Raw genomic sequence first — 26,088 nt, 5'->3', positions numbered from 1 at the left:
CTCAAGTTTCATTCTCGTCTACTAAGTAGTTAACGAACCCATAACATTATCTATGGTGTTACCGCATCAGAGCCCTCCTCCACCTTGGGGGTTGCTACGGTGGGCCTGCTGGAATTGGTAAATCAGCCCCAGTACCCCGGCGTCTTGCTCGCCTGCATCAGCCATGCTGTTTTCTCGACTCAACCCTTTGGGCGGCGATGTCTCCCATACAGACTCGCCTAAAGGTCCTGAGCCCCCATACATCTCGTCTTCAAATGGTCCTTGAGAATGCAGTCGGGCGTCTGTGGCGAGCCCGTCTTCAGTTGACTCTTCAATTATACCTTCACCTTGGTATCCCCCCCGACCGGGTCGGCTCCGATGCGTACTTCGGGCGCCGAACCCTGTTGCGGCCGGTTGGTGGTGTGGATCGAGTAGCATTGATGCCATCGGCGACGGAGCCGTCATCGAGGGCCCGAACCTCGGCGTTCGAGTTTGTTGTCCAACTCCACCACCAGGAGGAGCTCGACTTCGCGATAGGTCATGCCGACCCAGTCTGGAACTTTGCATATCGGCCGCCAGCGTTGGCGAGTTCAGCCCCGGGAACGCTGGTGGAGGATGGAAAGGATGACGACTCCCTGGCGGTAAATGGCCCGGGATGCCCGTTTTCGGGTTGATCACATAGTTGTCCAAGAAGCCATAGTAAGATGCTGCCATCTTGTTATGTTTCGTGGAATAATAGTCTTCTCGAACGTCGCCAGGGCCGGACTGTTGCTTGGCCTTGCCCACGCCCTTCTTGAAATCGAACTCGGCGAACGAGCAGATATAGCCAACTCCATCCACGTGGATTGTGAATTCCCGGAAGAAATCGATGATCTGATCGCTGCATTTCGGTGCCGAGAAGATCAGTACCAGCGAGGCCGTAAGTATACCAATGATCTCCTCGATCAGAATCACCAGCTTGAGCTTGTAAAGCTCCGAGAATTCACGCTTTACGTCGGCTGTATGAAGACGGTCCTTCCAGTGGTCTGGCATATAGCGCGTGTACTCAATGACATAGAGCAAGGCGTGCTCTGGATTGAACACAGTTGTCTCCTCAGAGATCATGCCTCTTGCAGCCGCCCATATGGCGGCGAACACGCCGATATAGAACAGTGCTGATCGCTCAGACGTGATCTCGAACCCGAGAAACAGCTGCGGATCGAGGAATGAGGCGACGGCAAGAACTGAAGTAATGGCTCCTGCGACGAAGGTTACCGTTCTAGCAAATTGTTCCGTCATTTTTTTCGGGAACTGGTCAATGTATCGACTCGCAAACGGATAAGACATGTTAATACGCTCCTGGAAGAGATGCGGAACCTCGTTGAACTCGCGAAACTTCCACTCTGCAAGAGGCGTGTACCTTCTATGGCTGAAAGTTGAAGGGTCTTTCTGGTACTCCTGTTGCCCAATATATTAGCTTCTCTGATGTGATCTTCGTAACGTCACAATGGAAAGGACTTACATTGTAGTACGTGAATGCATGCACCACAATGAGATAAGCGACCACGAATGGCCCAATCAATAAGTTGATGATCCCAGCAAAGACCAGCCTCGACTTCAACTTGATGCTTAAGAGGCCTCGGCGATCAGCCTTGAGAAACTCTTGGTGGACCTGGTTGTTGGAGTCGAAGACATAAGTCAGGATTGCGAAATGCAAGTTCCATTCCAAACTTCGGGAAAAGAACTGGTGTTGTCGCAAGAAGGGTATCGGCAGCGTAAGGTCGAGAATATCCTTATTCATCATGGCTATCAAGTAGTTCTCTCTCCTCATGAGACGGTTGGCAATGTCTGCAGCATCTAGCCTCTCCTTGGACTGATTGCGCATCCACTCTCGCGCAGATGGGCGCACGTTGATGGCTGTTTTGGGGTTCGCGTCCCGCAAGGCCATAACGCGGGCAACGATGTCTTGCCAGGAAACGGTCTGCATATCCTCCTCCGGTATCTCTAGTAGATAAACGTAGAAGTTGCGCATATGGTTCAGACGCCGAAGATCCATGGTGAACTGTACCGTCTTCCATATAAAGTAGAAGACGTACAGCCACAAGCCTGTGTTCCACATGAATGACATCTTTCTGGTGCACTGAGGAATCGTAACTTCTTTCAACGAGTTGCTGTTAGGGATTTTTGTGTACTCGACACATTGAGTGAGAAAGGTCAAAAATACGGCGAAGAAGGCAGATTCTCTGAAAGTATTTGGTCAGCATCTTTCACGTGTACTGTCAATATCCAGCAGACTCAAAGTCTCGACTTACACCAGGTGCAACGCCCGCGCGCACACGATACACCAGAAACCGCTCCCTCGATAGTAGTAGTAGACATCCTGAACGAAGAAGTCGAGGTTCGAGACATTAACCCATCTCCAAAGAGCCTTTTCTTTCTCGTTGTTCGACGCAAGGCCTCTGGGATATCGCTTCGCCTGGGGCCGGATTGGTTTGACGAGATCTGCTGGATGAAGCCTTTGCTGCGCTTGTGTGGCCTCCCATTGAGCATGGGTTCGTCGACTAGAGGGACCAGGTATTGCGTTCTGCCTCGACGGAGTAGCAGCTGGCTTCCTCCGCCCAGATCCTTTGGACTGCGCTACCACTTCGTGTGGCTCAACCAGCAAAGAAGCCGGGACGTCGTTATCTCCATCATCATCCTGTCCCAGCCATCGTGGACTCGACTCTTGTCGGATTCCGCCGCGATGAGTCCCGCGAGCAGTCGGCCCCGGTGTGGCTCCTACAGGTGTTTTGAGCAGGTTGGCATTGCTGTCGAGAGTCGCGTGGCTGTCTTCTGCTGTGAGGCCTGGCATGTGGTCCAGGTCATAGTCTTGAAACTGCTCTTGCAGGTTCTCCTCGTCCACATCCAGACCTGCGTGTTCTTCGATATCCAGGTCGCCGTCAGTATCTCCTCTGAGTTCCTTGTAAAACGACCTCGACCCTCGAGACAGTGGGCCGAGTTGAGGGAAGATATTGGAAGCCATGTCGAAGAGAGACAAATCGGGTTTCGCGAAGGAGTAATCGGTCGTCAGGGCTTATGGCCGTCGCTCATGGCGCTCGGTCGGGGTCTGATTTGGAGGAGGAACGGACGAATGCAGCTTGCGCGACGAGAGGCAGTCGGATTTGGAGGCAAAGGTCGGTTTGTTATCGCATTCCTGAACGGTCTTTAGGTCAGCTCGGGAGAGTGGTGAGGTGTAAACTGCAAAACGGTTTGAAGGTAGCTCTGTTGTTGTCACTTGATATGTGATTTAGCGGTCATGTGGCTATCTCGGGTGGTTGCAGGTGACAGAAGCCATGGGAAGTGTTGGGGTGAAGGACTTCAGACTCACAAGCCTATGCGGAGTGACGCCTGGTCAGCTCAGGTAGGTAAGTTGACAACGCAGTGAGACAAGGAAAGCTAGCTACTGCACAGGAAATCTTCCAGTCCGATGTCAGGAGAGTACCTAGAAAGGCGATTACAGTGCGTATGGCAAGGCAGGTAGGAAGAAGAGGAAGACGGCAGCGCTGTTTAAGGTAGGCAGAGATAGATAGATGCTTTGCCTGCATATGTCTGTTATGTCAACCACGCGTGCCACGCCAAGGTCGCCAGGAACGGACGGTTTTCACCTAAGCGGCAGACAGAGGAAATGCCCAAAGGAAACCGAAGATGTAGTCAGGTAGGTAGTAATAGTGTTTCTCAAAGTTCAGAACGGGTCGTGGAGGGGCCAGCACCTTTTGCTTTGGCTTCCCATGTCAGTCTCCCAGGTCCCTCCGGCAAGTAGGTAGGTAGGCAGCTAGGTAGGTACCATAGCTGGTGGTCCGCACACATCCAGGTGACGGCATGGCTCAGGCGGCACCATGAGTGGGGAAGGTGGACACAGGCAGCAGGCGGTCAAGTCATTTTTGCCGTCAATCCCCCCAGCTATTAAGGTATTCTCGACCGCCTTCCCTAGGTTCTTTGGCCCAAGGGTTTGGACGTCATGGTAAGGTGTCTTATCAACGTGTTTACTTATCTCTTATCTTACCTTGAGGAGGTAACTTATCTAAGGCACCCAAGGTAGGTACCCTTCCTCAAGACCAATGAAGTACCCTTAGGTGCCCATGGAACTACCTTAGACCTGTGAGGCACATAACTCAGCTTGGTTTGGAAGTACAGAGTATCTTACGTAACTCAAGGTAGGGATGGAGAAGAAGGTACCTAGCCCTCTATCCTTCATGTCTTAGTCCCTAGTTACAGGTGTCAGTCCAGCCAAGAAGGGCATATCGACTCCCCCGTAGGCAACTAGTAGCTGCAACCCGGTATCCTGATCCCTTCCAATCTTGATCATCAGCCACTCTTACGAGCGCGTTGATGATCTCCGCTGGCTCACTTACCGTTCCTCACCATGGTCTCTGCTCCGCCGCCTTCCTTGAGACCACTGCCCAGCAGAGATGTGTCCAGTTCTAGTATCGGCAGTATGCCCCAGTCGCCCTCAACCACATCATCGGCGAGGGCGTTGAACCCTATTTCATCAAAGGTGACTACTGTTCTTTCAACATCGTATGCCGATTCCGAATTTCGGGATGCCTTGCAATTGCTCGACAGTCGCAACCTCAAGAATACGCCCGAGACACGCCGTCAGTTACGGTTAGGCCTACAGAAGGAGGTGATTGACAGCAATGGGGAGATTGTCTCCCAGTTTGGCCGAGTCGCCGATGTGAGTCCCTTGGCCCAAAATCACCAATTCGTTGACTAACATCCCCTTTAGCAACTGCGTCGCATAGGGGCTACTCTGGACAAGTTAAATCACAACTATCAAGATGTGAGGGGTCGGATTACTGCAGCTCAGCAGGAGACGGGGCCTATTCTGGAAGAGGCTTCATCGTTGATGAATCAGAGAGCAGACGTGGAATCTAAACAGCAACTTCTCAAGACATTGCGCAGTCACTTTATCCTTTCTGATGACGAGGTCGCCTCTCTGACATCAACCGCCGAGCCTGTTGACGACAATTTCTTCGCTGCTCTTTACAAGGCAAAACGAGTCAGCCAGGACTGCGAGATTCTACTCGGATTTGAGAAGCAGACGCTGGGCCTGCAACTTATGGAGCAGACATCCAAGAATCTCGGTCTTGCCTTCCAAAAGTTGTATAAATGGGTCCAGCGGGAATTCAGAACACTGAACCTCGAGAACCCCCAGATGAACTCATCAATTCGTCGCGCCATTAGAGTTCTTGCAGAGCGGCCATCGCTCTTCCAGAATTGCCTAGACTTCTTTGCGGAGGCTAGAGAACGCATACTGTCCGACGCTTTTCACGTCGCCTTGACAGGTAGAACGGCCGCCGGTCTCGAAGATCACTCGGTTAAGCCTATCGAGATGGCTGCCCACGATCCGCTTCGTTATGTGGGCGACATGCTCGCCTGGATACACTCGGCCACTGTCAGTGAGAGAGAGGCTCTGGAAATCCTTTTCGTCTCGGAAGGCGACGAAATCGCCAAGGGACTCCAGACGGGCCGGGCAAATGAGCTCTGGCAGCTTCTGGGCGAAGGTGACGCTGAGACAGCACCCGACTTTGATGCTCTCAAGGCGCTGAACGACCTTGTGGACCGAGATGTCTCAGGGGCAACGAGAATGCTGAGGCAGAGAGTCGAGCAGGTCATTCAGTCCAACGAAGAGACTATTCTCGCCTACAAGTTGGCCAACATTCTTGGCTTCTATCGATACACCTTTGCCAAACTTTTGGGCAGCGAGTGTGCGCTGTTAGAGCTTATGACGGGACTTGAGTCGGGCGCATTAAGGCAGTTCCGATCGCTCATGAGGGATCACATCGCAACTCTACAAGGCGATTTCCAGCAGACGCCTTCTGACCTTGTGCCTCCAGACTTTTTACTCGAAGCACTGAAGCAGCTTACTGCGGTCATGAAAACGTACGAGATTTCGCTGGCGTCGTCATCGGACCGCGAGGCCGACTTTCAGCCAATTCTTGCAGAGGCCTTTGAGCCTTTCTTGGCAGGTTGCGAAAATATGGCCAAAGGTGTGAGGCAACCGGCTGGTGCCATCTTCATAACAAACTGCTTGCTTGCAGCAAAGCATGCCCTCGAGCCTTTCGACTTTACTCAAAGAAGAACACAGCGGCTGCAAGAGAGGGTTGTCGAGGAGAGCAAGAAGCTCACGGAAGAGCAATACCAGTTCTTCCGCCGTGGTTCTGGTCTGGCGCAGATTCTTGAATCCTTGAGCAATTTTACGACGGACGCCAGCGATGTGAAGAAGGTAGCGTCGCTTGACGAGGTACAGCCGCCAGCTCTGAGTCGAGCCAGCCAGGCTCTGGACGACTTCTTACCATCGGCGCTGATGGACGCCATGGAGAATGTTAAGCGCCTGCAAGATTCAAGTCTGGCGCGAGAACTCACCGAAAAGGCTGCGGAAAGATTCTGCGACGAGTTTGAGCACGTCGAGCAGATGTTGCTCTTAGCGGACGAGCTGTCAGCCGGTGACGGTGCGTCAGCTGATGAGGGTGACGAGCCTCAGTTGCTGCGAGACCTATTCCCTCGGACCACGGGGGAGATCAAGGTCCTCTTATCTTAGGGGGGCGTGACGGAGAAGCCGAGGGTGCCTGGCCGAGGATATGGCCTCAGAGTGAGGTTAAGGCTTTGGCGTGGACTGTGTGACAGGTAGACTAATAGGTAGCACAAAGGCCTTTTACACCTTCAGTACCCAGTCGTCCCCGCGTGTTGCTATCGCCCAGTGCCGTGTGCAGACCATGTGCTTCAAAAGGATGCTTTGTGACTTATTGTTTACCTGAGGTAGGATTTCCAGGTTTGCTATGAGGTGCTTGGGAGTCTTGGTATTTTGACCTACCCACACTACATTAAGTACCTTGCCTACTTATGTGTGCGACTGATGTTGTAGGAGCATCTACAGATACCCCGAGGTAAGATATATTTATGTATTGGCAAAATAGACACCTGACCGACGGGACCTCACGTTCATTACCTCTCCTATTAGCAAGGCACTTAGGATCCTGGGTAGTGGTGTTCCCCTGGCAGGTAACTTACCTTGCCTTTACTAAAGCTTCACTAAAGCAAGCGGGTAGGTACATACCTACCTTACCTACCTACCAAAGGGAGAGAGCTAGCCACTAACGCGTGCAGCACTACCTAAGGTACAGATGACCTACGCTGGAAGTTGCCGTCTGCCTTTTTGTTGCTTTACCCCCACTCAGCCACCAAGACCGACGTCACTGCGGCCCGCTAGCCTTCAGTTGCCCCCCGCCATCATTCGCCGGCAATCCCTCTGCAGGAGAAACAAAGGCACCGCATCCTGACCTTGAACTCTACCTGACCTCAACCTCAGCTCCAGTTCGCTCAACTGCATCCTCCGCTGTGAAAAGCTCATCCCGACTGTTTCGACGTTCCGGATCGTGACGAATTTTCTGCCCCAACGTCAGAACCATCTCGCGTCTCTACTCAGACTTGGACATACTATGGTCTGGCTTCCAGTACCATGTCACGCTCTCGGGGCCTTGCCATCCTCCAGAAGACATACGACGACAGCTACTTGAAATGCTCCACTGCTGTTTACTATGAAAGCCAGGTATATCTTTGCTTGCTCCGAAATTCAATGGCGTGGCATACCAAAGGATGATTTGTCTGTGCTAATTCAGGTTTTCCCATGTTCTAGGGTGATGAGACCGAGGCGATGCGATGCTGGAGGAATGCCCTAGATCAGCTCAACGACCAACGCATCACCAAGCTACTACCCAATTACGTTGCTGGAACCGAAACAGAAGACGCCTTGATAGATTCTTTGCGCAAGCTCGAACTGCAGTGCAAGGAGCGCATTGACCTGCTTGAAGCGTTACGAATATCCCGACAAGACGCCTTGACTCCTCAACCCAATAACCCACCCACCCCGAACCGCTCTATCTCCCCCGACCCATACACCATGTCTACTCCTGAACGAGGCTACATTGGCCAAGGCACAATTCCAGCTATAAGATATCCCGATCTCTCGCGGCCCGCGTTGCCCAAAAGACCGTCGTTGCCCTACAGAACATCATCTGAGCAGGCTGTAGTCGGTCGCGACCAAAGTCCCGTGACGTCTCCCTTTGCCGGCCCTTCAAACTCTCCCCGAGTAACGTCTAGGAAGGAGCCGACTATGAGGTCTCCGAGCCCTGAGAAATACACCATGCGGACCACCCTGCGGAGCGGGAGGCCAGGCGACAAATCTGCAAAGTCAAGTCGAAAATTGTCCAAGACCGAAGGACCTGGTGCCAGCAAAGCTGCAACTCTTGCATGGACTGCCCTGAGTTCTAGAGAAAGACTCTCCAGAGCGTCGCCAGCAGTACCAGAGGTCTCATCGTCTGCGCCTGTCACGCCTGCAGAGCAGTCCCGCAAGCCGCCGCCCTCGTCTGGCATGCAATGGGACGTACATACCCGTCGGCTCGTGACGCCCAGAGAAGCTCATCCGTCTTTCTCAGATGCGACTGGTAGTGCAAGAACATCTGAGGATTCATCGCAAGTGCGACCATCAGCCTTGTCCGTGAGTGCGGCATCGAGTGCCTTGAACGCCATGTCCTATCAAGATGCTCCAGGGGTCGAGTATGGCACCCCAAGACAAGAGCGGACCTCGCGTTCAAGGGACCCAACGTCCTCAGTCTCACGATCCAGAGCATCGCCTCATGAACGGCCTCCGTCATCTGACGCTGACGAGTCAGAGTTACGACGCAAGACTACGCCGGACGTGGCCAGAATACGGAGGAAGCCAGTCGGGGACATACCTACCCGGCCCAATAATAATCTCACGAGTGGATCAGAACAGGATAAAGCCGATAGATCTCATCGTAACGTGCAATTGTCGCGGGGCCGTTCATCTTCGAGTTGCTCGGACAACGCAGAAACAAGTCCGAAGGTACCTGGCAAGAAGAGGAAGGGAAAGAGGAAAGAAAACGCAATCGCAGCTGATGCTGAAGGCCCTTCTTCCGAAGCATCTGCCGACGATGAAAAAGAGGGCTCTTCGCTCAAGACAGCCTGGAAGGAAACGAAAAAGAAGATTATGAAAAACCTTCCAACCGGCGTGGACGAGGCAGCCGCAAAGCAAATTCTCAATGAGATCATTGTACAGGGCGATGAGGTCCGATGGAGCGATGTTGCCGGCCTAGAGATAGCCAAGAACGCACTCAGGGAGAACGTGGTTTACCCGTTCCTGCGACCTGACTTGTTCATGGGACTTCGGGAGCCTGCAAGAGGAATGCTGCTTTTTGGTCCGCCAGGCACGGGCAAGACCATGCTGGCGCGTGCTGTAGCAACAGAATCACGGTCGACATTCTTCTCGATATCAGCAAGCAGCTTGACGAGTAAATACTTGGGCGAGTCCGAGAAGCTCGTCCGAGCATTGTTCTCTCTGGCGAAGACTCTGGCACCAAGCATCATCTTCGTTGACGAAATTGACTCGTTACTTTCTCAGAGGTCCGGGTCGGGAGAGCACGAGGCGACAAGGAGGATCAAGACTGAGTTTCTCATTCAGTGGAGTGATTTACAGCGAGCTGCGGCGGGTCGGGCCGTGGATGAAAAGGACAAGACCAGAGGAGATGCGAACCGAGTGCTTGTCTTGGCGGCAACCAATCTGCCCTGGGCTATTGATGAAGCCGCACGCCGCAGGTTTGTGAGGCGTCAATACATACCGCTGCCTGAGTCCGAGACTCGCTCTACGCAGTTTCGAACACTTCTGGGGCAGCAAAAGCATGTCCTGTCCGACGCGGACATTGAGAAGCTCGTTCTCCTTACAGATGGTAAGTATTCGTCGTCATTTTAGAGGCGAAACGGCCATCAGAACTGATACTGATATGGGCACAGGATTCTCGGGCTCCGATGTAACGGCACTGGCTAAAGATGCGGCCATGGGTCCGCTCCGCTCTTTGGGCGAGGCTCTCTTGCACATGACCATGGACGAAATCCGACCGATTTCATTGGCAGACTTTGAGGCGAGTCTGACAACTATCAGACCGAGTGTGAGCAAAACGGGCTTGAAGGAATATGAGGATTGGGCCAAGGAGTTTGGCGAGCGAGGTGGATGATGCAGGGCAGCAGGCATGCGATTCGCGAGGTGTTTTTGTTTCTCTTTGTTTCTGCGTGACATGGCGATTGGTCGATTGGCTAGGGGAGCGCACGTGGAAGTGATACCCTCCAGAGGCGCTTGATTATCGGTAAAGGAACAAGAGATATCAAGTTTTACGAAATATTCTGCGTAGATGGCTAAGACAAGAGACTACTGCAATAGTGTTGGTATTTGTACAATGATTCACCAGTGACCTCGGATGTTCGTCTACACGTTTCCAGCCACAAATCAGGCCAAGGATATCGTCAACTGAAGTGAATACGATGCCCAGTGCTCTGTGTCAACTCCCTTTCCTTCCTCCTTTGTGTTATACAGCGTTGTGTTGTAATCCTTACTATACCTTTTCCTGGTTCTCTATTCAGTTTTTCTTCCGCCAATCTCAGGCCTTAGTCGACCTCGGGCTCAGGAGTCGATTTTGAAGACTTCTCCTGCCGCCGCGTCTCTCGTCTAGCAACCTTGGCTTCTCTCTTTTGCACCTTGGCTGCGATTCTCTCCTCCTCGGTCGGTACCGGTGGGCGCGCTGAGATGGGTGTACCGTGGGGCGCGATGATGCTCTTTACGACGTGGCGCTTGTGAGGTGATGTCCTCCATCCGGGAACAATGGAAACGACATCTCCTGTGCGAAGGGATGAGTTGGGGTCGTGGACGAGGTAGTGCGTTGGTTTCGTGAACATCTAGGAAGCCGAGGCTGGTTAGTCTCCTCAAAGATAAGAGTCATGGACCAAGAGCTGATAACTCCTGGGTTCTATGTATCTCACCTTTTGGACCTTTTGCTTCCATTGCTGGCCACCCACGCGCACTTTGACCGTCTTCTGCATGAGCCCTGCGCTCACGACGACGCCGTTGAGCTCGCGGACGACTGCGCGGGCTTGCGCCATGGTCTGGGCTGACATGGTGGGCGGTTGGTGATATACAATGGCAGCGAACTCGGTCTGTCGAAGAAATCCCAAGAGGGAACCAGGTCGTGAGCTTGGAAGTGCTGAGGGTGTCGCGTGGTATTTCAAATAGATCGCTGGCTGTGATGGTGACCTCGATACGGTATGCTCAAGCCTCCTGGAGAGAGTGGAAAATTAAAGAATGGATCATGATTCCTCGCTTCTCATTGGTCAAACGGGCCATGTTTTTACCGACACCAAGACCATTTTCTGGCCTACTCGATTGGAGTCCGACAGAGTGGAAAGATCAGACGCTAAGATAACCTTAAATTCAACAAGGTGGCTTGGCTTGGCCTGCGGCTTTTGGTGACAGCTGGTTCCCGGGTTTCGGGGCCACGGGGGTTACCTCAGATACCTTACCTAGGTGTGCAATGTCAAGGTCTATCTCGGCTCATCAGCCTACTTTGTCTCTTTCTCTTGTCATAATTAATACCGAGGCTTGGTTCGCTCTGTTGGTTCTACGAGCTGAAATATAAGCTTGCTTCACTTATCTTTGCTTAGAAACATTCCCGATGAGCCGGAGCGATCGGTACCAAGCAAGGCGTAAGCGTACCCGCCTTCGAATTGGGATCGAATATGTACTGCCTTGGTGTTGTGTCTGTCAGGTGCCATGCGTTCCGAGCAGGCCAGCTATCCACCAGGATGCAAGCCATGTAAAGGCCGCAGTCATACTCAAGTACTTCCCTCAGAACCAGACTATTGTGTTCTATCTATAGACAATTTAACTCATCGCTGCCTACCTCAAGGCAAAACGAGCTCTCCCGGAACTGGATTGGCGTTTCACTCGCAATTTGATCGCTGTGAGCACCCTCTGTAGGGGCATCAGACTGACATGATGCAATTTTCCATGGCCCATTCAAGGCCATTCCGACGTTGTATCCATGTGGCCCCAGAGGGCCGACGCGTATACCATATAAGTGACCAGGGGTTTTACTCATGTGAAGACACGTCTGCTATGGAGACGACCGAGGCTTTCTTCTGTATTACCTTCTTCCTATCGCGGTTAACTTTTCCGCTGTCTGGGCAACTTTGAGTTCAAGTGTCTCTTCAGTACTCCTATCGCTCAAAAAAGCATGGCCCACACGTCCACTGCATATCTACCGGGGCATCATTAGCCACAAGTGTTTAAAGGCACCGACCTCTCACACTGGTATAAAAACCACTAAGGACAATAGCCAGTGGCAGCATCGGCAGACGGACGCCTAGATTCCCCGATCTCGGTAGGTCTCGATGCACCGAGACGGAGCCTGCCCCTTGGGGTTGCTGAGAGAAGGCAAGCCTTCACGTACAAAACAGACTGACCTGACAAGTTTGGGTACCAAGTAATATGGTAGAGGACGCGGAACCCAAGAAGCGTTAGTTTTCTCTGTTGCGGGTAAACGCACCTGATGGTTCGGCAAACATTCGCCGTAGCGGCTAAAAGTCGAGTGGCTGAGACCCGAGCCGAGCAAAAACTTGTGTGCCGTGACTCTGACCGTGTAAAAAATTGCATAGAAGACAAACCTACGGATACCTAGGTAAGGTACCTTGAGCAAGGTGGGCCTGAGTTTGCTGAAATCCACTCAAAGGGACGATTCAGAAGTGCCTCCCTCTGATCAGCGCTTCTCGCACTGTAGAGAACTGTGCTTTCGGGGCAATGCTTCGGTGATAAGATGAGCTCAACACTGTGTACTAAATGTACCTATCCGAGTTCCGTTTCCATCACACTCACCCCGCACCCAAGGTCCCAAGGTCCCAAGGGCCCCAGCAGCAGTCAAGAGCGAGGTGAGTATCCGTAGGAACGCAGTAGGTTCGAAGAGGCGACGGTACCTTTGCTCAAGTGTTTGGTCACTTTGGTGTCCCTCATAAGGTAAGCCACCCACCCACCACCACGTTGGACTAAGCCAACAAAGGTAGTCTGTCTTCTTCCCTCGCAACTCGGCCTGAATCATCTTCCCTCAGATTTGGTCCCTCGCTCGTCGGAAAATTCAAAACCAACATTCCTCCCTCTCAACTCGCGCTCACTACTTTACCATTTACTTCACCCTCACGCAGTCCCTCTCCTCACCTCTGTGACCAGATCTATTCCAGATCTGTTCACTCAACTATTCTTCATATTTTTTCTCACTACTTTCTCATTTCATTGTTTGCTGTGTGCAACAACGCGCCTGCTGTACGCACCTTCCTGTCTGTGTAACGAGACAAGAAGAGAAAACAGAAGAAGAAGCCGGGAAAAACCTGCACCGAATCTCACCACCCCATCGTCGAATTTCCCCCTCCAAAAAAAAAATCAACATGTCTTCCCCAGAGGCCCGTGCTGGCGTCAAGCGACCTCGTAAGTTCCCAATGTGCGTCCCTTGCGCGACTCACGTTTTCCCTTGCATCAAGTGAAAACCCCGAATCCAGGGCTCCTCCCTATTGCAATTGTCTGCCGCTGTCATTCCGGGAACCTCCTTCTTCACGGACAGCCTCTGCGCCAGTCATCCTACTTCCAATTGCGCGCAGCATTTCGTGGTTATAAGCCGTAGCTACCCCGCCGCCCTGCACACTTCACCTCGTCCCCTACCCCAAACACCACATATCGAGTGTCCAGCACAACGCAGGCAATCGCGACACGATGGAAGACATGGCAGACAGTTCGCACAAGGGCAAGCCCACACAGCTGGCTCTGCTTCATTGACATAGGTTTGCTAACCTGCGTATCCCAACAGGCACCCAGTCTCTTCCCCCTCCGGCTCTCCCTCAGCTGGTCGCTGAGCAGCACACCGCCATCCCTCCTACCGACAAGGACTCTCAGCGCCTCATTGTCGTTCTCTCCAACGCCAGTCTCGAGACCTACAAGGCTTCACATGGCGGCACCGGCCGCAACGGCGTCCAACGTGAGGAGAAGTACTCGCTACTCAACAGCGACGAGCATATTGGAGTTATGCGCAAGATGAACCGCGACATTAGTGACGCGCGCCCGGATATTACACATCAGGTTGGATACTACCAGCGAACTGCTTTTGCTTTTGCTTTTGCTCTTGCCCTTGCTTGTGCTACTGCTTTTGCGCCTCAACGCGCCTAGCCCGCCGTGTCTGCATCCAACATGCTGACCATACTGACTAGTGCCTCCTGACCCTGCTCGACTCCCCCATCAACAAGGCCGGCAAGCTTCAGATCTACATTCATACCGCCAAGGGTGTCTTGATCGAGGTCTCGCCGTCTGTTCGCATCCCGCGTACATTCAAGCGCTTTGCCGGTCTGATGGTTCAGCTGCTGCATCGCCTGTCCATCCGCTCGACCAACTCGCAGGAGAAGCTGCTTCGTGTAATCCAGAATCCCATCACCGATCACCTTCCGCCCAACTGCCGCAAGGTGACGCTCAGTTTCGAGGCCCCTCTGGTACACGTCAGAGACTACATCGACACTCTCGCCCCCAAGGAGAGTGTTTGCGTCTTCGTTGGTGCCATGGCAAAGGGTGCCGATACCTTCGCTGATGGCCTCGTCGACGAGAAGATTTCCATCAGCAACTACAGCTTGTCCGCCAGCGTTGCTTGCAGCAAGTTTTGCCACGCTGCTGAGGATTCCTGGGACATTCAGTAGTCGAAAGCCGACATCTACTCAGTCGTTCACGTTGCGGGGACACGAATCCAGGCAGCAGCGATGGCGAATCAGAGCGGCAATGTAAGTGGTGGCCCCCAGGCGCCTGGAGGTGCGAAATGCGCCCCAGAGCGGCAAATTGAAAGTCGAGGGGTTGCGCCTACGGAATCACGATACAACATCATGGTGTCCGCGCGCGATCTCGGAAACTTGGGTTACCTGTGCCATCGCTGTCGCTGTTTTTGCAACCAAAACCGGGGCGTTCGACAACGGGTCCAAGGCGCTTTCTCCGCCTTGACAGTTCAACTTCAACCTAAGTTGTCGTTTCTTTTTGTTTGCCCCTTACTCAGGATCTATAGGGGTGGCGGCCTTGGCTATTGTTAGAGTAGTATCTTCGTGCTCTCGGCAAGTGCCGTGACAAAATGGGCCACCCTTTGATTTGCACATGAAAAAGGGTACATTGCGACCAAACGCTCAGCGGTGTCGCTGGGGAGCATACCAAAAAAAATTAAGGAAAAGGAAAAGGAAAACAAGGACGACGTTTCAAGGACTAATGGTGTATAGCTGGATACTAGCGGCTACGCGGATAGGTGTTGCAAGGCCTCATACGTGGAGGCCAGTCAGAAAGACAATGTATCTACCGTGTTTGTTGGGTTAAGAAATCAAGATGCCGTTTACTATGAATCTGATCCAAATGCGTGTGTGCCTGTGAATGTACTGCGGTACGAAGCCGCGTGTTTCTGTCTAACTTCCTTAATTAGGTGTTGAAGGCATCCTAGACGAAAAGGAAAGACGAAAGACTGCCGCATAGACTCATGGATTGCCAAGAAGGTGCTGGACTGATGAGCATAGATAGGTGCGGTTGAACGAAAGATGGGAAAAAACAGTGTCGGGCAACGGTTGAGTTTGTGATTTGGCTTGTCATTGATGCCTGAGTGGACTACGGCATGGAAGGCAAAATGAAGTGTTTGTTGGTCACCTCAGTCTGCTCAGGGACGAAGAGGGACGCGACAATAGTGAGGCTCGTTCGCCTTACCATGCATGGAACTGCCCCGCGTGTGCATGTGAGGGAGTCAGACTGGGCTGGTGTGTACACCGCATTACCACTTGACGGTTCGAATGTGATAGAATCGACGGGCAAAGTTGACAAAAGCAGGGGGTAGGTTGGGGGCGCGTGGAACAGGGCGGCGCGGACCGATGTGCCCGACTGGCTGGGAGGAGATATGTATGCGTCCATACGGATGGATATGCGCATTTGTCCTGAATCCTCCGTACTGAGCTCACAAAACATGTCGGGGACCCGGGGACTCAAGCTGGTGGGAGGTTGGGCAGCAGGCAAGGTGGACGCATAGTTGCATTAGTGCCCTTCTGGTATAGGGGTTGAGACTTGAACATGCTGAAATCCGACAATGGGCGGCATGGCCAGCTCACAATCTCGTGACAAGTTGATGGATCTGGAAGCACGCGAGCTAGAAAGTGCGAGGCTGGGTGCACCATGCTGGCAGCTATGGTGCCCAGGCAAAGTGGAGAGGATATCTGTATTCGGAGATGGAACGGCGCAAACCACCACCTCATTGTAGGATTTGATATCCATACGAAAGATGGAGACTCATAGAGAATACAGCACGTCAGGGCAAGTCGGTCAAGGAAGGCAAAGCCGCGAAAAAGCCTGGCAAGCTGCGACGTGGTGGAAGGGGGGGGTGGATGCGGTGAGTTACAGACAGATGCGAAATTGGAAAGTACATTTGCAGAGCACAGAGACTTTCCCAAGAGATGGTAGGTACCGTGCCTGCTAGGTGAGGCAATACCTTAGGTCAAGAGACATTTGGTATCGAGGAAATCCAGGTCAAGCAACTTGGGACAGTGAGGTGGGAGACAGGAAACGTGGAGCGGATAATGAGGTAACTTCTATTAATTTATCATACAAGAGATACCTTAATGTGCCTTAGTTTGCACTTTGATGTGTGGATGGATACCTGAGGTACTTTACCACGCTCACTTCGTCTTCCAGAGTATGGCAGCTGCTTCTCATTTGGACCGCGCGCAACGAGCGGCTTTTTCATACCCAAGGACCAAGGTACCTACCTACCTAAGGAACCTTATGTACTGAGGTGCTGCTTCCAGCGGACCACTTGGAAGCCGCAAACGCTTCCGACGGGACTCCCGCGCACTCGTGCGTCCAGTCCGTCCAATGACAGTAGTTATAGACGCGACTTTTATACCAAGTGATTTCTGACGACCGCCTTTCGTTCCCCAGGGTTGGATAATCTGCAGTGCGGCATTTCTCGGCCGGTTTAGCTCACTTATTAAGTACCCGAAAGACAGTCTTGGATATTTCCAATACCAAATGGAACCCTTTGTAGCATGGGTCGCTAATAGCATTCGAGGAGGCTTCCTTTTCTCCCTTCTCTCTTCATGTTTTTCCTCTCCCACAAGTGCTCCCACCGCCTCCAGCTTTCGTCTGGACCAAGGATTCTACGGATACCTGCAATCTTGATCCATCTCTCTAGCGGTCCCGAGAGGGTGGCTACTCTCATCCTGGTTTAACTCAGGGCACGACAAATGAGTCTGCAGCAACAAAGGCCAAGGCGGGGCTTGAAGAGACGAATAGTAGCCGGACACGACGAAACGATCAAACGCTCCAGTGCCACTATCCGCAAGAATACTCCGGACTAAGACTGAGACTGAGACTAGGACCCGTATCAACATCATACAGACCACACATTGACGACCATGCTCCCGACACGATCCAGATCGTGAGATGCGGCAGCCGTTGCTGCTTGCAGGATGATCTACCCACCTGAAGCACCACTTGACTTCTCGTTCCTCGGTTCTGCCAGGTATTCGTACACGTAGCCCGGCTCTAGCCCCAGCCCCAGCTCCAGCTCCCGATACCAAGCGGCGCTTGCCTGTGGCCGGTTGTATGTACATCGTTGGGCGGCTAGGCCTGACCACGGTCCCAATGACACCAGTCAGTCGCCCTTCAGACTGAGGGAATGAATGCTAGTATCTGTAGGATGGGGCAAATTACACGTAGTTGGCATCCGTACACCTGTACTCTGTACAGGCTATGCTAAACTGGCTGGCGCGGCGTTAGGATAGCCTCATCTTTCATAGGCGCCGAAAAAGATCAAGTGGTCCGCCCTATGCTTCCGTGGCCCGTCTGAGGTCTCCGGCTGGATGTCCCGGCGCAATGTGGACATGCCACCTGCATCACCGGCCACTAGCTGCAGTTCACCACACACCATCGCAGCTGCACTGGGCTCAACCGGAACGGGCTGGCTGCATATTGGATTTGGCCAGAAGGCACTGGACGAAAAGTGCGACTCCTTACCGACTTGTGAGTGGGGTTTCCGTTAAGCTGCCTCAAGGTAAGGTAGGTTGGGCTCAGCAGCAGGGACAAGCTGTCAGTTTATGGCGGCCCCGTGCTACTGGAGTGATGGATGTGCCGCTGATGATACCCTACCTAGGCACGCCGTACCCTGAAGACAAAGTACTGGCTTCCGTATGGCTGCCAATATTCACCTCCCAGGTAAAGTAGGTCTTGTACATAGTTGCAGGTGGGTGGGTTGCCAGAGACGTTGCAAGGTATCTAGGTAGGTAGGTACCGACGGGAGTAGGTACATAAGACACATATGTGCGGGCAGACTTGCTTGAGTCTTGACCCTCTCACAGCTTGGTTTATGTCGGTTGCGCGTGCCCTCTTCCCCCCCCCCCCCCCCAGACTAAGAAGTATCTCTTTTAAGCATTTCCTTTCACGCAGGAGTCGGGACCTGGCATGCTTGAGGTTGATTCCCCTTTCTTGTTGTCATTAGCATTCTGGTCTCTGTCTCGGTGCTACGCTGCCTGCCTGTCAATACCTTACCAAATCACCCACTAGCACTACCACCATCACCAGTGCACCACCATAAACCTACACATCATCATCAATAGGTTGCCCTGGATAGTTTCACTCGGAATTTTCTTTGCAACCACCTCGAGGAACGCACAAATCAACGAGGCTGCCACCAAGCCTACTTAGCTTGAGTCGCCTGTCTGCGCCTCTGCCCCCCCCCCCCCCTCGCGTCCGCGGAAGCGCAACGGCACTTACACGAAACTATTCTCGACCTGTTACCTAGCTCTTCGCTTCGCTTCACTCTCACCTCAAACAGCCGCCCTATCTAGTCATCAGGACCGGCCCTTTACTACCAACCGCCCCAAATGACTCCCTACTTTGACGTCTCCCATCTTCCCTCCTCAACGTCCTTCTACTCCGCCATTTTTCAATCTCTGGGCATCCACTATATATCTACGGATTCCCAGACCGCTCCCCCGGACGCCAACGCCAGCGCCAACGAAGGCGCCGACACCGACTCCAAGACGGCCATCACCACTTCAGGTCCTGGCAGACTTCCCAGCACCGTCACATACGGTATACTGTCCCCGCTCACCCCCATTTTCCAGATCCGCGAGGCCCGCAATTCCAGCGAGCCCCTGAAGCTCTCTCGCGCCGTCTTTTCTGCTCCCTCCCCCACCGCTGTCACCGACTTCCACGCCTTTGCCGTCCGGGCCAATCCGAACCTGCTGTCCAGCGTCCCGGCTGATCACTTCACTCGTCCCGCTTTAATCACTCAAAGTGGCGATATCCACCGGGCTACTGTGACCGACTTGGACGGTAACACCATGGAAGTTGTATATCAACCCCCTCCCAACTATCCTCCCTCCTACGCTGGCTCTACTGTTCGAAAGACACAGTCTACCACGGAGGAGGCTGGCCGTATTCTGGATTGGAATTACGACGTTGCAGCATCCGAGCCCCCCCCGCCGCCTTCTGTTTCCGGTTCCGCTACTGCCGGGACCTTTTCATCAGTCTTCGCCATGGCCGCTCGCTCTGGGTCATTTCCCGGTAACGAACCTCCTTACACAATGCTTCGTCGAAGCGTCACCACCTCGGTCATCGAATCGCCAACCAAAAGAGACGAAATCCCATCTCAGCCCTCTCCATCGAGCGGTGGCATCGCTACAAACACCCTTGTCGGAAGTCTTTTAGGTGCAGCTGTTGGTGCCGCCGCCGGCGCTGCCGTCACCTACGGAATGATGCGCAAGGAACGTGCACGAGCTCCGCGCCAGGAGTTTGATGGCTCCGGAGCCGCCCCTCCGTTTCAACGCCGTTCCACCTTCCCCGATCAATATACCGATCCGCAGGCCGGACGTTATGTCGAAGTCGAGAGGACCGTCGAGAAGATCCGGTACCCAGAGGCTTACCCGGCACTATCGGACAACCGAGCACCTCCCCAGTACATGGCCAAGTACAGCCAGGTCGGCGCTCGAAGCCGTGCCGCAGATGACCTGTACGACGACACCCGCAGCCGGCACTCGTCTCGCTATCAGCTCGAAAGAGGCAGCAGTGTTCGTTCTCGCAGCCAAGCCGCTGTTCCCCGAACCGCCCCCCTTATGCTCACTGATTACGAGCACCAAAGTAACGCAGGCTCAAGACACAGCATGGCCAGCAGGTCGGCCGTGCCCCGCACCATCGTTGACGATGCTGGAACCTACGTCTCAGCCCGAAGCGGGAGGTCTCAATCCACCATCCGTCCGCCCCCGCCCACTGTTGAGACGATATTGGGCGGGCGGAGTCAAGCACCTAGCCGTGCACCCAGTCGCGCGCCGACTATGGCCCCCAGCCTCGTCCCGAGCCGCGCACCCACCAAGGCGCCGAGCAGGGCGCCTAGCAGGCCACCGACTGTTGTGCGTAGCAGAGCTCCTACTGTGGCACCCAGCCGAGCCCCGAGCATGGCACCCACTCAGGCGGCGCCGGCTACTGTTGTCCCTAGCAAGGCACCCAGCAGAGCACCGAGCAGAGCTCCAACCAGAGCTCCAAGTAGAGCTCCAACGGCGGTTCGAAACACTCAACCCGTCTTCGCCTACCCCCCTGCCACGCGAGCACCGACCTATGTGTCGGCACGCGGCCCTCCTCCGCCAAAGAGCCGCATTGACAGTGGTCGTAGTGCCTGGGAAGATGACGCCATCAGCGTAGCACCAAGTGATAGTATCAGCTGTATCGGCAGCAAGACCAGCAGGCGTCAGTATCATTAACAAGATGGAGAAATGCAGTGGATTGTCTTCCACCGGAACGTTTTGATACAGCTATCGGGGCTGGCAAGACCTCCAATGTCGAGCGACTCAAAATTATCAACAGATTACTCGGCCGCACAGAACGAGTGCCGATGTTATTGCAACATATTTTTCTTATTTAAAGGCTGGCTTTTACGATTTAGGCACGGATACGGATGCATGGCATGGCAGTTGTTCTATTTACAAAGGATGATGACGACCAGATGAGGCTGAAGCCGGGGCAATACGGAAATGATTGTGACACATGGGAGTCATGTTGAGATACTTTTGCTTGCTTGGGGACTGCTCAACGCTGAGATAGATACTAGAAAAGCTCTTCACAAGGCTGATCTCGCTGACATGGGCTTCCACGGAGGTCTACCAAGTTCTTGAATGCGTGTAGGTGTTTTCGTGTCTTGGGCCAAGTTTGTGGAAATGCTAGACCGGTGTCGACTAGTGTTCCTCAGCTCTCGATTAATGGATAGTCTGGTTAGATGACAGGCTGGACCAAAGCTATGGACTGTTTGGTTATCACCGTCACCAATAGTATCATCCGATATCTTAGTGCTGTCTGTTTGGGGCTTGGGGCTTGAGGCTTGAGGTGAGGGCTCGAGGGAAACCAATTCTGTTTTTGGGTCTGCTATGATACCTTTCGCTTGGTAGATATCACGTCGTAGATGCCCAAATTCACTTACCTTACTTTCAAGAAGTTCAAATATTTGGGCTTTGGGTCTGAGGTCCTAGGTATGTTAGAAAGGTACTATATGTAGGTATCCGTATTGCGTAAGGTAGAGAGACAGCAGGTAGAGACGAATAAAATGCCCCTCGCGGGGCATCACTCCGATCCTCGGCGCCCCGCATGCCACGGCATAGACCAACAATTACCAGTCACAGACTCTCAATCCCACGTCGCTCCACTAAAAGTTATCCTTTGGGGATTTGGCAGATTTCTACGGATACTGACTTCTAATCACCCACATCGAGTCAAGTGCCGGCAAACCGGGGACATGGACACTGGAGGTGAATCTGATGAGATTCGCAATTGACAGCATATTTTCATCGACAACTACTGGGCAGGGCCACCATTCTACACTACTTGAAATCCCAGTGCGATCCCACACATGGAAAGAGGGAGAGTCAGAGATAAACAATACTAGTGAGTGCGGGAGAGAGAAGGAGAGAGAGAGGGAGAAAGAAAGAAAGAAAGAAAGAAAACTGTACGAGTGGAGGGCTCTTGCGTGATACCTTACCTACTTTAGCCACCTCTGCACCGGCCTTGACCCACATCTTGTCCAATTCAAACTCCAGCCTACTTGACTCATCTCATTCTCATACAGATCAACGACGCATAAAAGCCCACACCACATCACCTCGGTGAAATACAGAGCAAGCCGATCACTGGTCATAACACACACGCTTTTAAATGAGGTCTAACACATTGTACAGTTCACGTAGATAAAAAGCACAAGTCAAGATTGTCACAATGCCCGCTCTGGAATTGGGACAGTCCATCCCGCCAGACACTGCTCATGTACGCCGAAGCCACTTCCATGTGGTTCCCTTTCCTTGTTCAGAGCCATGTGTGACGTCGTTGCTAACAGCCCGCGTAGGCAGTGAGCGTTCAGCTTCCTACGTGGAAGGCAAATGTCGGCTACGAAGAGGGAGAATCATGGGTCGTCGATAAGATGACCACCGGTTACCCCAGGTAAGCCTCTTCTTCCTTGTCAACTCTTTGTTCCCGGCTGAGACTATTTTTCTGTCAAGATTCTTCATTCATAGGTGCATTGTAGCCTTGGCTGAAGATCTGATTGCCCAACATGGCCCTTCGGGTCAGAAAGCCATGTTGTTTCCCACCCCTCGTATTGCGAGAAGGTGCCTGGCCTTTGTAAAGAAACATGCAGATGCCTCGATTTCTGCCGGTGCCACCGTCATTGATTTCGGGCTCGACATGACCAAGGATATCTCACCGCTCCTGCGCTCCCTGTCACCCACTGTCTCTGCCGTGGTGTATGCCCCCGAGGTATTCCCCTTTGCCAAGCAGTACTGGCAGCATACAGGAGACGGAATCTCAAGCCGAAGAGCGGAGTTCTGCCATGGTCTATTGAAGGAGGGCCTCTTCGTTCCCGTGGCAAGGCCCAACTCCCCAGTGGGAAAAGCCCACAGAGGTCCGAAGAGATACCATCGCCCATCTTCCATCGACGACACCAAGACGGCTCACCACCCAGCAGCCAAGGTGAACCCCCAGAGTGCGTTTGAAACGCAAGAAAGCCTACGCTTTCTCGAGGAACGCTTTGGCCGTAACCTCGACCTGTCCCTCGTCGAGCGCGCCAGGTCGGCCATTAAGCGTAGAATTGCGGGCGCCATGGCTGCCGACATGGAGGCCAGCATCAGCTCACTGCCTCCCATGGGAGAAAACGCGAGAAACCAAAAGGACCTGCAAGAAAGCGACGTATACTTGTTTCCATGTGGCATGAATGCCATCTACAACGCCCACCGGGCCATGCTGCGCGCTAGGGGCGACCTCCAATCTGTCAATTTCGGCTTCCCCTACGTCGATACGCTCAAGATCCTACAGAAGTTTGGTCCCGGCTGTCTCTTCTATGGGCGCGCTTCAGAGGATGATCTTGACGATCTCGAAAAGCGCCTAGAGAGTGGCGAGCGCTTCCTGGCGCTCTTTTGTGAATTTCCCGGCAATCCTCTCCTAACTTGCCCCAACTTGGCGCGGATCCGTACCCTCGCAGACAAGTACGATTTCGGCGTCGTTGTGGACGAGACCATCGGTAGCTTCATCAACATTGACGTGCTACAATACGCAGACATAGTCGTAAGCAGTCTGACCAAGATATTCTCGGGCGACTGCAACGTCATGGGCGGCAGTGCCATCCTTAATCCAAGCGGCAAGTACTATCAGGCCCTGAAGGGTGCTTGGATCGAGGATCTGGAAGATACGTACTGGCCAGAGGACGTCGTTTTCATGGAGCGTAACAGCCGCGACTTTGCATCGCGTATTGAGCGCATCAACGAGAGTTCCGAGACAATTTGCGACATCCTCTCGGCCCATCCGCTGGTAAAATGTGTTTACTACCCGAGAGTAAATCCGACGAGAACCAACTACGATCTCTGCAAATTGCCTGGTGGGGGTTATGGCGGGCTTCTGTCGGTCACGTTTCACAAGACGGCCCACGCCATTGCCTTCTTCGACGCCATTGAGACGGCTAAGGGCCCAAGTCTGGGTACGAACTTTACTCTGACATCGCCTTATGTACTGCTGGCCCATTACCAAGAGCTCGACTGGGCCGCTGGTCTGGGTGTTGATCCGGACCTCATCCGCGTCAGTGTCGGCCTGGAGGAGACGGATGAGCTGCAAAAGATTTTCACCAGTGCTCTTCGAGCAGTCGAAAAGTCACAAGATGATTGAGTTGCACAGTAAACTTAGTAGGACTGGAGCATTAATGGGTAGCTGGATGCGGAGGCACGCGGAAGCCAAAAGGTGACAAGAATCTGGAGAGTAACGAAGAGGTGCTCGCCAGCAACGACCACAAGAATCTCCCACATTCAAGTCTCGTTGCAACCGAAAGCTCAACCTACAACCGGCAAGGGTATCTCTAAGAAATCTATAGGAAAGCAAAGAAGAAGAAAATAAAACACGACAGTATCTACATAACAGAGCATTCAGAGTGCACGTACTCAGGACCATAGTCCTCAATGCCTCGTTCAATCTCGTTGGCTCGCTGCTTCTCCTTGGCCTCCTTGGGGAAGTACTTGCGCATGTATCTCTCTAGTTGGATATCCAGATTATCTGCAATCATTAGTGTGAGTCAGTGTGCACTCTGCATCAGCAAACTAGGTCTACTCACCCGCGGACGCCCTCATGACGGTGTCTGCTCTACACAAAGGGCAGTGCTTCTCGTTCCGCCTTTGGATCTTGACAATGCACCGGATGCAAAATATATGTTGGCAGGCTAGCCGGACAGGCCTATAGGCAATAGCGAAGCAGATTGGACACAAATAATCACTAATCTGCGGTACGACTGACACTAAATCGGTGGACATTTGGGCGCAAATGTCTTTCGCCACGGAGTCGGCCAGCAGCTTGTCGGAGTGGACTTGAATTGGAAAGGATTTCGAAACACCTAGGCAGGTACGTTTGTCGAATTCTGCCGTGAATCAGCTTCTCTTGCACAAATCAAACTAGATTGAAAACGATATTGATAAGGGGCGAGGCTCACTCTTAAGAATTTTGTAGATGGCAACCTGGTTGATTTCCTGGAACTGCAAGTTTTTGAGGAGAACGGCGTTAAGACTTAAGAAGCGAACCAGGGCTTCGCGACTCTCGGCAATCTTGAAGGATTTGACGAGATTCCTCTTTGTGATTTCCTCTTGGAACCACTGGAGCTGCTTCGCAGCCGTCTGACTGGTTCTGGACCCGTGGTCTTGCTCGTTGGTTGAGAAGAAGACCTGGGCGTCGAGGTACAGCTCGAAAATGGCTCGCCACCTCGCAAGGTCGCTCTTGGAGAGGCGACTGGGTTTCGTCAGATGTGAAATCTCCTGTCTCAAGGCAACGATCTCCGTCACCATGGCCTTTTCTTCCTTTGCCTGAAGTGCATCCAGGTTGTTGACATCGCTCTGCAGAATGTCAAAGAACTCACTATCAAAGACAAGTGGAACTTCGATACGCTCATAGTGCTCTGTTGGCGATGACTGGCCTTCGACCTGTAGACATCTCTGGGTGTCTGACAACTCAGTCTCAGCATTAGCAAGAGACTCAGCAGACGAGGCTGGCGACTTGGTTGGTACGTTGTCTTCGGGAGCTGCAGCCGGGATCGGTTGAGCTGGATCGTGGGACTGCAAGGCGGCGATGCGTTCAATGAGGGAACGGGATGCAGGCGTTAGTGATGCATCAACGGCATTACCGTCGCGCATGTGCACCAAAACAGTCAGCTTTGGTCTCAGTAACTTTGAGTTCCCGGCAGCTGTGTGCGAATTAGCCCTTATGCTTGTGGTAGGGGCGTACGGGGTGGCGGTAATGCGAACACCGTTACATGGGAGAGGGCAGAGAGAGTTTACCATTGAGGCGGTATTTGGCGGCCAGTGGCGAATCATTAGCCGGGTCGAGAAGTTGGCGTAGAGTCTCGGGATCAAGCCCCAGATCGTTGAGTTCCCTGGCGACGCGTTTGAGAACCTTCTTTAGCTGGCCATAAGGGATGGCCTGATCAATCCAGTGGGGTGGAAAGTCTGAAATTGAGCAGCGTCAGACAATGTATCGTCATTTTTTAGTTGTTTGAGAGAAAAATCGCATTCAGTCTCACAGAGTGTCTAAGATGAGACGAACAGGAAGGATATGAGAGGGAAATATCCGTAAAAATAATGACATGTGGTACACTAACCTTGGCGCCTAAGCGTTTCCTTGAAGTCGTGTGCAAACTTCAT

The 26,088-nt window shown here is 52.9% G+C and overlaps 8 protein-coding genes across 8 annotated transcripts; 5 read left to right on the top strand and 3 right to left on the bottom strand.

Annotated features, from left to right (window-relative positions):
* Window positions 1-66: 66 nt before the first annotated feature.
* CCOS01_10984 (autophagy protein Apg9) lies at window positions 67-2,980 on the bottom strand (the record flags this gene model as incomplete). Its single annotated transcript, XM_060459137.1, has 3 exons — window positions 67-1,416; window positions 1,481-2,201; window positions 2,271-2,980. 3 exons carry the CDS (start codon window positions 2,978-2,980, stop codon window positions 67-69), a joined length of 2,781 nt encoding a protein of 926 aa, XP_060309869.1.
* A 1,380-nt stretch (window positions 2,981-4,360) lies between these two features.
* On the top strand, window positions 4,361-6,538 carry CCOS01_10983 (uncharacterized protein; the record flags this gene model as incomplete). Its single annotated transcript, XM_060459136.1, has 2 exons — window positions 4,361-4,672; window positions 4,724-6,538. The coding sequence occupies 2 exons, from the start codon at window positions 4,361-4,363 to the stop codon at window positions 6,536-6,538; spliced, it is 2,127 nt and encodes a 708-aa protein (XP_060309868.1).
* A 918-nt stretch (window positions 6,539-7,456) lies between these two features.
* Window positions 7,457-10,028, top strand: CCOS01_10982 (ATPase; the record flags this gene model as incomplete). Its single annotated transcript, XM_060459135.1, has 3 exons — window positions 7,457-7,546; window positions 7,634-9,743; window positions 9,808-10,028. The coding sequence occupies 3 exons, from the start codon at window positions 7,457-7,459 to the stop codon at window positions 10,026-10,028; spliced, it is 2,421 nt and encodes an 806-aa protein (XP_060309867.1).
* A 427-nt stretch (window positions 10,029-10,455) lies between these two features.
* CCOS01_10981 (ribosomal protein S17) lies at window positions 10,456-10,962 on the bottom strand (the record flags this gene model as incomplete). The annotated part of the gene is made up of 2 exons (XM_060459134.1): window positions 10,456-10,743; window positions 10,828-10,962. The coding sequence occupies 2 exons, from the start codon at window positions 10,960-10,962 to the stop codon at window positions 10,456-10,458; spliced, it is 423 nt and encodes a 140-aa protein (XP_060309866.1).
* A 2,316-nt stretch (window positions 10,963-13,278) lies between these two features.
* On the top strand, window positions 13,279-14,568 carry CCOS01_10980 (essential for mitotic growth 1; the record flags this gene model as incomplete). Its single annotated transcript, XM_060459133.1, has 3 exons — window positions 13,279-13,318; window positions 13,695-13,963; window positions 14,092-14,568. The coding sequence occupies 3 exons, from the start codon at window positions 13,279-13,281 to the stop codon at window positions 14,566-14,568; spliced, it is 786 nt and encodes a 261-aa protein (XP_060309865.1).
* Window positions 14,569-18,765: 4,197 nt separating this feature from the next.
* On the top strand, window positions 18,766-21,051 carry CCOS01_10979 (uncharacterized protein; the record flags this gene model as incomplete). The annotated part of the gene is made up of 2 exons (XM_060459132.1): window positions 18,766-20,626; window positions 20,981-21,051. The coding sequence occupies 2 exons, from the start codon at window positions 18,766-18,768 to the stop codon at window positions 21,049-21,051; spliced, it is 1,932 nt and encodes a 643-aa protein (XP_060309864.1).
* A 1,090-nt stretch (window positions 21,052-22,141) lies between these two features.
* Window positions 22,142-24,076, top strand: CCOS01_10978 (cystathionine gamma-synthase; the record flags this gene model as incomplete). Its single annotated transcript, XM_060459131.1, has 3 exons — window positions 22,142-22,189; window positions 22,269-22,363; window positions 22,438-24,076. The coding sequence occupies 3 exons, from the start codon at window positions 22,142-22,144 to the stop codon at window positions 24,074-24,076; spliced, it is 1,782 nt and encodes a 593-aa protein (XP_060309863.1).
* Window positions 24,077-24,314: 238 nt separating this feature from the next.
* CCOS01_10977 (uncharacterized protein) lies at window positions 24,315-26,088 on the bottom strand (the record flags this gene model as incomplete). The annotated part of the gene is made up of 5 exons (XM_060459130.1): window positions 24,315-24,457; window positions 24,516-24,815; window positions 24,888-25,631; window positions 25,726-25,893; window positions 26,046-26,088. The coding sequence occupies 5 exons, from the start codon at window positions 26,086-26,088 to the stop codon at window positions 24,315-24,317; spliced, it is 1,398 nt and encodes a 465-aa protein (XP_060309862.1).

Source organism: Colletotrichum costaricense (genome assembly GCF_030867565.1).
Source record: "Colletotrichum costaricense strain IMI 309622 chromosome Unknown Scaffold_12.1, whole genome shotgun sequence".
Classification (NCBI taxonomy): Eukaryota; Fungi; Ascomycota; class Sordariomycetes; order Glomerellales; family Glomerellaceae; genus Colletotrichum; species Colletotrichum costaricense.
This window is presented reverse-complemented; position numbering and strand designations above follow the sequence as displayed.